General features: G+C 51.1%; 1 protein-coding gene across 1 annotated transcript; it reads left to right on the top strand.

Moving 5' to 3' along the window:
* Nucleotides 1-263: 263 nt before the first annotated feature.
* H1-8 (H1.8 linker histone) lies at nt 264-11,406 on the top strand (the record flags this gene model as incomplete). Its single annotated transcript, XM_079122499.1, has 5 exons — nt 264-285; nt 2,908-3,167; nt 9,896-10,175; nt 10,895-10,956; nt 11,152-11,406. The coding sequence occupies 5 exons, from the start codon at nt 264-266 to the stop codon at nt 11,404-11,406; spliced, it is 879 nt and encodes a 292-aa protein (XP_078978625.1).
* Between the last annotated feature and the right edge of the window lie 1,300 nt (nt 11,407-12,706).

Here is a 12,706-nt window from a genome sequence, read left to right as displayed (position 1 = left end):
GGACGGGGAGCCCGGCCGCAGCTGCAGGCCATGGACCAGGAGCCGGGAAGCCAGCCAGGCGCCTGGGGTCCCACCAGCCGACCTCTGAAGGGAGGCCAGCCGGACCCCGCTGGTCCCCTGAGGGGCTCCCAGGCTGACGGCCGCTGCCTCGCTAGCAGGTGCCCTTGGGTGTCAGAGGAGGAGGCAGAGAAGGAAGCCGCCAGGCCGGGCCCCCAGGCCGTCCTCGGGTGGCTCCGCTCTTAGACCGAGGGCCATAGGGAGCCATGGAGGGCTCCAGGCGGGGAGGTGAGGGGGTGAGGGTGGTGAGAATGGACAGGCCGGAGACCAGGCTGTGGGGAAGGAGAGGCCCCCAGGCTGTGACCTGGATGTCTCGGGAGGTCGGGGGACAGCATTCCGGGGGGGAGATGGAGGGTAGGTTTGGGGGCACGACTTTGGCTACGGGCCTCTTGGTATACAGCAGGCAGGGAATAAGTGTGGAATGAGGGGCTGGGGGAGGGGACAGGCCTGGGGACCCCTTGGGCGTGGCTCTCTGGGATTGGGGGAGCTACAGAGGGCGGACCGGGGAGCCCCTGGGAAACCGTGGAAGGAACACGGGCCTCCCACGTCCCGAGAGGTGCCCGTCCCCACTGCGCCCGGGGAGGCTGAAGCCCCAGGCGGCCGAGCCAGGGCGGAGGCTCCCAGGCTGCGCGGGCTCTTTCTGCCCCGAGGCCTGCGAAGGGTAACCCGGGTTGGGCCTCTTCACACCTGGCTCCCAGGTCTAGCGTCCCCACCTACTTTAAAAACGAATTTAAAAAAAAATCCATTGCAGCCAAGGGATTCCCATTTTGAGTCCTATATTGTGCAAAGTGTGCCGAGCCTGGTGGCCCACACCCGTCTTCCCAGGGACTCAGGAGGCTGAGGCAGGAGGATAGCAAGTTGGAGGCCAGCCTCAGCAGCTTAGCAAGGCCCTAAGCAACTCAGTGAGACCCTGTCTCTAAATAAAATATAAAAAGGGCTGGGGATGTGGCTCCATGGTTGTGTCCCTGAGTTCTGTCCCAGAGTTCTGTCCCAGGTACCTAAATAAATAATAATAAAAATGTAGAAAAATAACTGAGACATCATGCACAAACCACGTAATTTACCCATTTAAAGTCAATGGCTTTGGGACTATTCCATATGTATCTAGCTCCACAATTAATTTTAGAATATTTTCATTTCCTCGAAAAGAAAACCTGTACCGATTACAAGTCTGTCCCCATCTCCTCCTCTAACCCCCAGCCCTTAGCCACCATTAATCTTTTTTTTTTTTTTTTGTACTGGGGATTGAACCCAGGGTCACTTTATCAATGAGCCACATCTCCAGACCTTTTTTATTTTTTTTAAATTTTGACAGAGTCTTGCTAAATTGTTGAGGGCCTTGCTAAGTGACTGAGGCTGACCTCACACTTGGGATCCTCCTGTTTCAGCCTCCAGAGTCACTGGGCTTACAGGGGTGAGCCATGGCACCCAGTTTTAACCTGCTTTTTACAAGTAGGGATTTGCCTATTCTGAACATTTCCTTTAACTGGAAACATATGATACATGGATTTTTGTGACTAGTTTCTTTCAATTAGCATGTTTTGAGGGTCCATCTGAGTTGGAGAATCTATCAGTACTACACTCTTTTTAAAAAAAAAATGGTTTGGCTGTAGATGGACACAATACCTTTATTTTGTGGTGCTGAGAATTGAACCCAGTGCCTCACACTTTCTAGGCAAGTGATCTACCACCGAGCTACAGCCCCAGTCCCTCCATTCTTTTTTATGGCTGTATATTATTCCATTGCCAATATAGATCACATTTGGCTTATTGGTCCACATGGGGTGTTTTCACATTTTAGCTATTAGAAATAGTGCTGCTATAGACATTTATGCAGAGTTGTGTACATATATATATGAAATCATATATATATATGATTTTTATTTTTATTTTTTTGGCACTGGGGACCAAGCTCAGGTTGTTGCTCTGGTTACTCATGATCTCCACCACTGATCAGACCATCCTGAGCAGATTTTGGTGTGGACATGTTTTCATTCCTCCTGGGCCCACACCTAGGAGGGGAATTTCCGTCAGATGTGAGTCCCTCTTCCCTGTATCAATTTCAACAGGCTCTGGGTTGTTGCTGCTTTTTTCTCCTCACATCTGTGGCTTATTTAAAAGCAAGTGCTGTACTGTCGTTCCATCTATAAACAGTCGGGTACTTATTTTGGACGGATAAGAACCTTCCCAAAAGTAATTGCAGGGCCCAGGGTGTAGCTGGGCGGTAGAAGTCTTGCTTAGCATGTAGGAGGCCCTGGGTTCAATCCTTTGCATTGCCAAAAAATAAAATAAAATAATAACGTGATACCATTAGAACACCTGAAACAATATCATCCTTAATACTCAGTGTATCCTTCCGGTGTCAAGTGGATTTCTGTCTGGCTCCCTCCCTTACTTCCTCCATGGATTCTTTTTCCTTTGAGCCAGGGTCTCACCATGGTGCCCAGGCTGGCCTCAAACTCCTGGGCGCCAGTGATTCTTCCTCCTCAGCGCTGGGAGTAGCTCCTTGCCTGACCTTTTTCTCTCCAGTCCAATATTTCAAATCAGGTCCCAGTCTAAGTAGGGCCCTGGGTGTGGCCGAGGCCTCCTAAGAGTCTTGAATCCACAGCGTGCCAGGCCCTGGGGCTTAGGTGTAAAAGAAACCAGGCTGCGAGCCCTGGAGAGCCCCTCGCAGCCTGGGTTCTGTGGACTCCGCCCCGTGGCTGTCCCCCGGAGCCCCCACCCTCCGGGCCGGTGCCGGCCACTGGGGACTCCGGGCCCGCGCTCGGTGGCTGCCCAGGGGCGGCCCTGACCCCCGCGCCTGGGGCTCCGCAGGGCGCCCCGGCTGACGTCCCGCTGTCCCCGCCGCAGGCCCGAGCCAGCCGCGGGGCCTGGAGGGGCGCAGGAAGCCCCCGATGCTGCGCATGGTGCTGGAGGCGCTGCAGGCCGGGGAGCAGCGGCGGGGCACGTCGGTGGCGGCCATCAAGCTCTACATCCTGCACAGGTACCCGCCGGCCGACGCCGCCCGCTTCAAGTACCTGCTCAAGCAGGCGCTGGCCACCGGCCTGCGGAGAGGGCTGCTCGCCAGGCCCGCGCACTCCAGGGCCAGGGGCGCCACGGGCAGCTTCAAGGTGAGTGTCCCTCGGTCCGGGCCGCCTCCTGTGTCACTGGAGCAGGATCCCAGGAGGTCGTGCAGGAGGCCACCTCGGGGCAGGGGGTCGGTCCGGCCGGACAGAGTGGAAAGGGTCTGAGCGCATGTCCTGGGACCCCGCGGAGGTGTCACGCCCTCACCTGCAGGTGACAGGCAGCCCCTTGGCCTGGCCGTGGTATTTATGGGGACAGTAGGTAGCTAGGGGCCAACCGGAGGTGGACTCGGGACAGTCCCACGGTGTGGGGCCGTCTTTTCTTTCTTTTTTTCCTGGTACTAAGGATTTAAACCCAGGGGTGCTAGGCCGGGGCTCTGTCACCGCACCACGTCCCCGGTCCTTTTTATTTTTAGTTTTGAGGCAAGCTGCTGAGGGTCTTGATAAGTTGCTGAGGCTGGCCTCCAACTGCCAATCCTCCTGCCTCAGCCTCCCCAGTGGCTGGGATGACAGGTGTGCACCCCCACACCCCACTAGATTTTCATTTTTGTTTTTATTTTTTGGTATTGGGGATTGAACCCCAGAGCACTTTACCCCCGAGTTACACCCCCAGCCCTTTTTATTTTTTGAAACTGGGTCTCAAAATAAAAAATAAGGGGTTGGGCGGGGTGGGGTGGCTCAGGAGGCGGGCCTTCGATTTCCCATCTTCCTGTCTCTCAGGGGTCGGGGTCGCTCAGGGGTTGTTTTGCGTTCCAGTGGGTTCATGGGTGTTTTCCCTTTGAGACTTGGTGCCCTTGTCCCTAAAGTTGTGTCTCATGTCCCCCCACCCCAGGGACTTGAATCCCTTTTTCCTTTCTCCCTCTCTCCCCCTCCCCCTCCCCAGGCTGGGGGTGGAACGGCCCTCGCACACCCCGCAAGCCTCCACCACTGAGCCACAGGCCCAACTCGGGTCCCTCACTCTGAAGGGCTCACAGAAAGGGGGACGTCCATCTTCTGTATCTGCTCCAAGCAGAGTTGGGGCGTCACCTGCCTCTTTTGGGTCCTCTGCCTGCCTGGTCTTGTGGGGACAGAGACTCCGCTGGTCTGTTGGATGCACGGGAATCCCTGTATTTTCCTCTTATCTGAGACCTGTTGCCACCTGCAAGACACAGATTCAACTAGGAGGTTAAGGAGGCCGACTGGGAGCAGAAAGTCTCCCAGGTCCTAGAAGCGGTGACAGCCGGTCGGGGTTGGGAACACGCTCCGATTCCTGGCTTCCCATCTAGCTTCAGTGGTACCTGGGAGAACCCCAGTTATTTTCCAGTCTTTACCTAAAAGGGGGCCCTCGTGGGAGCCGCCGGCAGCTCCGTCTTGGCCAGGGATTTCTAGCGCCTGGGCTTTTCGTGTCTGGCAATCGTGCGTGAGAACTTTTCTCTCTGACCTTTTGGCTTCACTGATTTTTGTATATCTCAAGTGCCTTGGTTATTTTTCCCTGCTGGATATTCAAGACCAAGTAAGTGGGTGACCCTTACCTTGGCCCCAAACCTCTTCTCTTTTCTACTGGTAAAGTCAGCTGAAGCCAGGTGGAACGACCCAGGCCTGCAATCCCAGCAACTCGGGAGGCCGAGGCAGGAGGAGCGCAAGTTGAAGGCCAGCCTCAACAGTGTAGCAAGACCCTGTCTCAAAAACGGCCAGGGATGTAGCTCAGTGGTAAAGCGCCCCTGGGTTTAATCCCCAGTACCATAAATAAGTAAATAAAACCAAAGTCGGCCGAGAGGTTCCTCAGTTCTTTCTCTACTAGTTGTGCTACCTGCCGAGATGGGTCAGGGTCTTGCTGACCACATAGCGTCCCTTGGAAGCATCAGGGGCGTTTCCTCATCTGATGACCCTCCTGTTGGCAGCTTGACCCCTAGTTGGTTCCTGTAGGGTTGGGTGGTTCACAGAAATTCCAGGACCCTTTAGAGAGGTCCGATCATGGCCGGGGTCCAGGCTGACCTTGGAGGGCAAAGGTCAAAATAGCAGCGACCCCCTTTTGTCTTCCTTGACGTTAACTTTCCAGTCTCGGTGATTGGTCACCCCCAGGCCAGCTTTGCCTGGCTTGGCGTGGGGACAGCGGGCTTTAATTTTCACTTTGGAAAGTTTACAGCATCCCTTTCCAGTCGGGGTCGGTGTTGATGCTGGGACTCAGTGTCTGGTGGCATCTCTCCTCTAGGGGACCACTCGTCCCCTCAAAATACTGTTCGGGTGTTTCTGTTAGAGGTTGTACTTCCGCAGAACGCTAATGGGCAACAGTTAGAAAGTTCTACCAGGAAAATAGAAAACAAAATGAACAAGAGCAAAAACATTCCCAGTTTGTATAATAATTCTAAACCAAGAAACATATGTTTAGCCTCCACAAAGGCGTATAAATAATTTGTCAAGTCGATCAGACATAAAATCTCAGACAGGTTCTATTTCTTTCGAAAACCCTTTACAATCTTGAAATGCCTTTTGTAATTAAACCCTTCCATAGTTCTAGATTATGTCAATTTTTTTAAAATTGGGGGATCCTAATCATGGTTACAAAAAATTTCTCCTTTTGAACAAAACTTATTTTACTTTTTTGGTACTGGGGATTGAACCCAGGGTCGCTTAACCACTCAGCCACATCCCCAGCCCTTTTAATTTTTCATTTTGAGACAGGGCCTTGTCAAGTTGCTAAGGCTGGCCTCCAACTTGTGATCCTCCTGCCTCGGCCTCCCAAGTTGCTGGGAGTATAGGTGTGAGCCACCAGCCTGGCTGAACAAAACTTTTAAATGGGTTTAATTTTAGTCTATTTGGGGGCCATCTTAACATGACATCTCAGATGAGGCTGGTCTTTTGACATATCCTAGGTGAAGTTTTGAACTTTGAAGCTACTTCTTGTGCTCTTTCTAAATATCATACTATTTAGAAGCAAAAGAGAGCAAACTTCTCATTGTTTCCTGAGTCTGTCTGAAGATGAGTTAATGTAATGACATCACATCTGAAATATGAAACAGCAAGGCTAAGAGAGCTCTTGATTTCCTTTCTGTAGAAAAAGAATGGCAAAATGTTTTCATGCTCCATGTTGTCAACCTTTAAAAATCAGTGAGGACTTCCTATTATCTTTCCAAAATTACATTTACATTCCCACCTTAGTAGAAAGAATAGCATAATTCTCCATATATAATTTATCAAAATCACGCATACCTTTAATCCTGATTAGCCACTCGGGAGGCTGAGGCAGGAGGATTGCAAGTTAGAGGCCAGCCTCAACAACTTGGCAAGACCCTGTCTCAAAGTTTAAAAAAAAAAGGTGGGGTGCTGGGGATGTGGCTCAGTGGTTAAGCGCCCCTGGGTTCAATCCCCAACACTAGAAAAAAGATAAGACTTACAATAGCCAGACAAAATGGCATAGGCCTGTCATCCCTAGAGGCTGGGGCAGGAGGATGAGAAGTTCAAGCCAGCCCAGGCACTAAGTTAGTGAGGACCTGTCTCAAAATGAAAAGTTGCAAACAAACCAAAAAACGGGCTGAAGATACAGCTCAGTGGTACATGCCCCTGGGTTCAATCCCCAGTAAAAAAATAAAAAATGAAAACGAGGAATAAAGAAAACGTTTTAAAAATAAAGTCCTCAGGTACGGATGTACTCCTTAGGTGGTCGGTGAATGCCCAGCCTTTGATCAGAGTGGCCCAGCTTGGGACGCCAAGTCTTTGGCCAGATCTGATCATCTTTGATCAAAGATGCGAGTCCCAATTCAGGTATAAACAGAAGCCCGAGAAAGAAGCTGACCCTAGAAACAAGTTTAGCTTGGAGGACACCAGCCTGGTTAATTGACCAGGCTCTAGAGGAACCTAAATATATCTAATATTCAAAGACGCCAATGATAGTTAGCATCACAGTCACAGAGAAGTCCTCTCTCCATGGATATTAACTTGGTGTTCATTTTTGGTTTGTTTTCTTGGTACCAGGGATTAAATCCAAGGGTGCTTAACCACGGATCCACATCCCCAGCCTTTATTTATTTTGAGACAGGGCCTTGCTACATTGCTGAGGGCCTCACTAAGTTGCTGAGGCTGGCCTCAACCTTACTATCCTCCCACCTCAGCCTCCGGAGTCACTGGGATTACAGGTGTGTGTCACCTTACCCAGGAACCATTGACTTATGAAGTGAAATTTGAATTCTTGGCTCTATAGGATAACTAATTACACGGGTCCTGTGTTAGACAGTTGTACATAGGTTAACAGCACCAACCAACAAAATCATAGAATAGGGGCTGGGGCTGTAGTTCAGTGACAGAGCACTTGCCTAGCACATGTGAGGCACTGGGTTCCATCCTCAGCACCACATAAGAAAATAAAAGCAAAATAAAGACATCTGTCCATCTACAACTACAAAAATTTTAATTAAAAAATCAAAGAATACCTTTAGATCTCTGGTAAGTTTAGGAAAGAGTGCTGGTAAGCAGAAATTGAAATAGGCAATAAGCAGAAATTATTGCCTAAGGTACAAGTTCATCTTGGATAAAGTAACAAAATGCTTCATGTTGTATAAGGGAGAGAATTGTCAGCTACCTTGCCTGTATTTAGCTTAAATACCTTTAATATTTTTTTACAATTTTTATTTTTTTATTTAAATTTAAATTTTTAGATTGCGTTTTGATTCATTGTACACAAATGGGGTACAATTTTTCATTTCTATGGTTGTGCACGATGTAGATTCACACCATTTGTGTAATCATACATGTATGTAGGGTACTGATGTCTGTCTCAGTCCATTGTCTTTCCTTCCCCCACCCCCTCCCGCCCATTTTGCTCTACATAATCCAAACTTCCTCCATTTTTCTCTGCCCCCCGCTGTCCCCCATCATGTATCATCATCCACTTAAGGGAGAAAACATTTGGCCTTTGATTTTTTTTTTTTTTTTTTTTTTTTGGCGGGGGGCATGGCCTATCTCACTTAGCATGATATTCTCCAACTCCATCCATTTACCTGAAAATGCCATAATTTTATCATTCTTTATGGCTGAGTAATATTCCATTGTATAAATATACCACAGTTTCTTTATCCATTCATCAATTGAAGGACATCTAGGTTGGTCCACAATCTGGCTATTGTGAATTGAGCAGCTATGAACATTGATGTGGCTGTATCTCTGTAGTATGCTGATTTTAAGTCCTTTGGGTATAGGCCAAGGAGTGGGATAGCTGGGTCAAATGGTGGGTCCATTTCAAGTTTTCTAAGGAATCTCCACACTGCTTTCCAGAGTGGCTGCACTAATCTGCAGCCCCACCAGCAATGTGTGAGTGTACCTTTCTCCCCACATCCTCGCCAACGCCTGTTGCTGCTTGTGTCCTTGATAATCGCCATTCTGACTGGAGTGAGTTAAAATCTTAGAGTCGTTTTGATTTGCATTTCTCTAATTGCAAGAGATGAGGAACATTTTTTCATATATTTGTTGATTGATTGTATTTCTTCTTCTGTGAAGTGTCTGTTCAGTTCCTTCGCCCATTTGTTGATTGGGTTGTTTTTTGGCGTTAAGTTTTTTAAGTTCTTTATATATCCTGGAGATTTGTGCTCTATGTGAGGTGCAGGTGGCAACGATTTTCTCCCACTCTGTAGGCTCTCTCTTCATGTTATTGTTCCGTTTGCTGAGAAGAAACTTTTTAGTTTGAATCTATCGCATTTATTGATTCTTAACTTTACTTCTTGCCCCTTAGGAGTCTTGTTAAGGAAGTCAGGTCCTGGGCTGACATGGTAAAGATTTGGACCTACTTTTTCTTCTGTTAGGTGCAGGGTCTCTGTTCTAGTGCCTAAGTCTTCAATTCTCTTTGAATCGATTTTTGTGCAGCGTGAGAGGGGCTTAATTCCATTTTGCTACATATGAATTTCCAGTTTTCACAGTACCATTTGTTGAACAGCCTGTCTTTTCTCCACTGTATATTCTTGGCACCTTTGTCTAGTATGAGGTAACTGTATTTATGTGGGTTCGTCTGTGTCCTCTATTCTGTACCATTGGTCTACCTGTCTACGTGGTGCCCATACCATGCTGTTTCTGTTACTGTAGCTCTGCAGTGTAGTTTAAGGTCTGGTATTGTGATGCCGCCTGCTTCACTCCTCTTGCTAATTGCCTTGGCTATTCTGGGTCTCTTATTTTCCTAAATGAATTTCATGATTGCTTTTTCTAGTTCCATAAAGAATTTCATTGGGATTTTAATGGGAATTGCATTGAATCTGTTTAACGCTTTTGAAATACCTTTAATTTAATAAAACTTTACACCATGCTTATTTTAAAAAATTTTGGGTACAGGGGATTGAACCCAGAGGTGCTTAACCTCCAAGCTAATCCCCAGCTCTTTTTATGTTTTGAGACAGGGTCTCACTAAGCTGCTGAGGCTGGCCTTCAACTTGAGATCCTCCTGCCTCAGCCTCCGAGTAGTGAAGAGTACAGGCCGTGCTCCACTCTGCCCCCTGTGGGGCATGGTTTGGAGCCTGGCTGGAGTCGCAGCAAGGCCAGGTGTATCAGGCAGGGCGAGGGGACAGTCTGGACAGGCTGAAGGGCCAGGAAGAGCCCCTCGCGTCCTGGATGTTTGCCAGCTGAGAGGTTGGGGGTTGTTTCCGGTTTGGGGGTGTCAGGGTGCTGAGAGCGTTTGGAGCAATAGCTTCAGAGCTGGGGCGGGGACAGGAGTCCCAGCACCCCCCTCCCCGCACACACCCACTCAGGACTACTTGGGGTGCAGGCAGGAGGCGCCCCGAGTTGGTTCTCAGTCCCACCCCCACCCTCTCCCCCTGCAGTTGGTTCCCAAGCACAAGAGGAAGATCCAGCCCAGGAAGAGGCCGGTCCCAAAGGTCCCCAGGAAGGCCGCCGAGGCCCTTGGGAAAGGCGCCAAGAAGCCAAGCCAGGCGCAGAAGGAAGCCGCGCGCTCTGGCCGGGTGGAGAAGGCCGCCCCCAGACCAGGTGCAGCCAGCCAGAAGGTCCCCAAGAGAGGCAGGGAGGCCAAGGATACCGAGGCCAGCAAGCCTCCCCAGAAACCAGCCAAGGCCACTCGGGCCCCTTCCAGTGCCGTGGGCGTCGGTGAGAAGGCGAAGGTCAAAGCCAAGAGGAGCAGACAAGGTGGGCCAGGGATGCCACTGGGGCGGGGCTTCCCTGATTGACAGCTGCCGGCTGGGGAAGGGTCTTGAACAGTTCGAGGGTTAGGAAGGAGGGAGCAGAGAGGCACCAGGAACCCAGAGAGACCCGAGCCCCAAGTCATTCCTGAAGCAGGAATCTGGGAAGGCTTCCTGGAGGAGGCGCACCAGCAACCTTTGTGCAAAGGCCGGAGACCTGAAGAAGGTGGAGCTTTTGAGGATCTGCAAATAATTCTTGGGTCTCCAGGGCTGGCAGGGCAAAGCCCAAGGAAGAGACCTTAAAGGGCGGCTGAGGGCACTGGGGAGCCATGGAAGGATTCTCAAAGGGAGCAGCAGAGTCAGAGTTACTTTTAAAATAAGGTCTCCTGGCTGCTCTACGGAAGACCAGCTAAAGACAAGGAGCCCTTGGCATGGGTGGGCACAGGGCAGGGGGTCTCCCACGGTGCCATTTAATGCTCCAGCTATGCTGTAGGGGGATCCTCTTAGGCCCAGTTTGCCACCGGGGCCCCGAAGCTCAGCGTGACCAAAGGGCTGGCTCGGGTCACTTAGCCTGTGAGTGTCCAAGTGAGGACTGGGGACCAAGCAGGAAGGTCGGGGTGGGGACTCCAGAGCCCCTGAATCTTCCTGTCCCTCCTGACGTCCCTCCCCCACCCCAACTTGCCCTAGGCGCAGAGGCCTGTGGGAAATCCAAAGCCAAGGGCGCGAGTTCAAAACCCGCAGAGAAGCAGGTAGGCGGCTGCACACCCAGGCCCTGGAGGGGTGGCCGCCGGGCTTACCTTCTCCTCTCTGGTCATCCCGGTTTTATAGCCAAGGGGCCGAGAGGAACAGAGGGCATGTCGCTGGTCCAAAGCCACCTGGAGCTGGCGTTCCCATCCCCCCGGCGGGCGCTCTGTCCCCTGGTTCTTGACTTTGCTTTCTTGTAGGTCAAGAATGGAGTCGCTTCCCCAGCCAAAAGGAAGATGGCAGCCCAGGCCCCTAAAGAGAGAGCGGGCCAGGGGGCTGGGCAGAGGCCCAGAACCAAAGCAGCTGCTGTTGCTCAGAAGGGTGACAGGGCCAAGGCTGTCCCCACAGCCCTGGCCAGGAAGACAGAAGCCCCCGAGGGCCCGAGAAAGCCCGGACTGCCCACCAAGTCCTCATCCTCCAAAGCACCCAGCAAGAAGGTAGAGGCCAAGAGCTAGAGGCCAAGAGGTAGAGGCTGAGAGCTAGAGGCCGGGTGGACAGAGATGGACATTTTCCCTGAATTTTTATTCCCTGATAAACCATTATTCAATTTTATTGTAACCTATTTATCAATAAAGACTTAGTTTTCTTCCTTGTATCTCAGTGAGGATGGATGCTGAGGTCCAGGGGCGTTGGGCCACTCGGTCCCTTATAAACCACCACTGAGTACCTGCTGTTTATTTGGCCAGCGTTGGAGACAGACCGGAAGCTACCCCTGCCCTGGAGGGTGATAGACCACTTCTGTAAGGGGCTGGGGTGTGGTTATGGGGGCCCAATAGGCGTGTGGAACCCAGTCCTGGGATCTGGGACTGGTTCCTGGAGTTGATCTTCAGGGTTGAGTAGCAGCTGCCAAGAGAGGTAGAGGAGAACTTGGGGGCAGAAAGCATCCTTCGTGGTGGGGTTGTGGCTTGGAGGGGAGTCTGGGTAGCAGGACGGTGAGCACTGAGCTGAGGGGGATGGGACAGAAAGGCCTGCAGGGCAGAGGATGCCTTTCAGGGGCAATAGGGAGCCAAGGTGGGTTATAGCCAGAGGGAGCGACTGGTGTGGGGGTGGTTAGAAAGAGCTCATGGACTGAGAGGACCCAGAGGCCTTTTGACGGCTGGTTCCTGAGCTCGACTGTGGCCGGGCCGTGCCAGTCAGCAAACCTACCTTTCGGAGGAGAAGGCAGATCCATGATGTAGCTGCTGGTGTCTGTGCTCTGAACAGAAGGCGGGACCAGAGGCATTGGTGGAGCTGGATGCGATTTTAGGGTAAGGAAGGCCTTCCTGTGCAGAGATGGGAAGGGGTAGCGCATTTTAGCAGAAAGGAAGGCCCTGACCTTCTGGAACCACAGGAAGACTTACGTGGCTGCCGGGCACAGTGGCGCACACCTGTAATCCCAGCATCTTGGGAGGCTGAGGCAGGAGGATCCAAAGATTGAGGCCAGCCTCAGGCAATTTAGCGAGGCCCTAAGCAACTTAGCAAGACCCTGTGTCTAAATAAAACATAAAAAGGGCTGGGGATGTGGCTCGGTGGTTAAGTGCCCCTAGGTTCACTCCCTGGGACCCAAACAAACAAAACTTATATGGCTGGAGTCCCATAAGAGAGGACAGTCATGGGAGAAGAGGTCTGTGCATCTTTAAAAGTCTTCTGTGGCCACCAGAGGGGTGGTCTATGTCCCTACCCCTCAAACCCAGCTCTGCACAAATAGAACATGACATGAATATCTGAACCCCCACCGGAAGAGACTGGAAGCTCGTACGTTTTGTTTTCCTTCAG

This window comes from Sciurus vulgaris, assembly GCF_902686455.1.
Source record: "Sciurus vulgaris genome assembly, chromosome: 19".
Lineage (NCBI taxonomy): Eukaryota > Metazoa > Chordata > Mammalia > Rodentia > Sciuridae > Sciurus > Sciurus vulgaris.
This window is presented reverse-complemented; position numbering and strand designations above follow the sequence as displayed.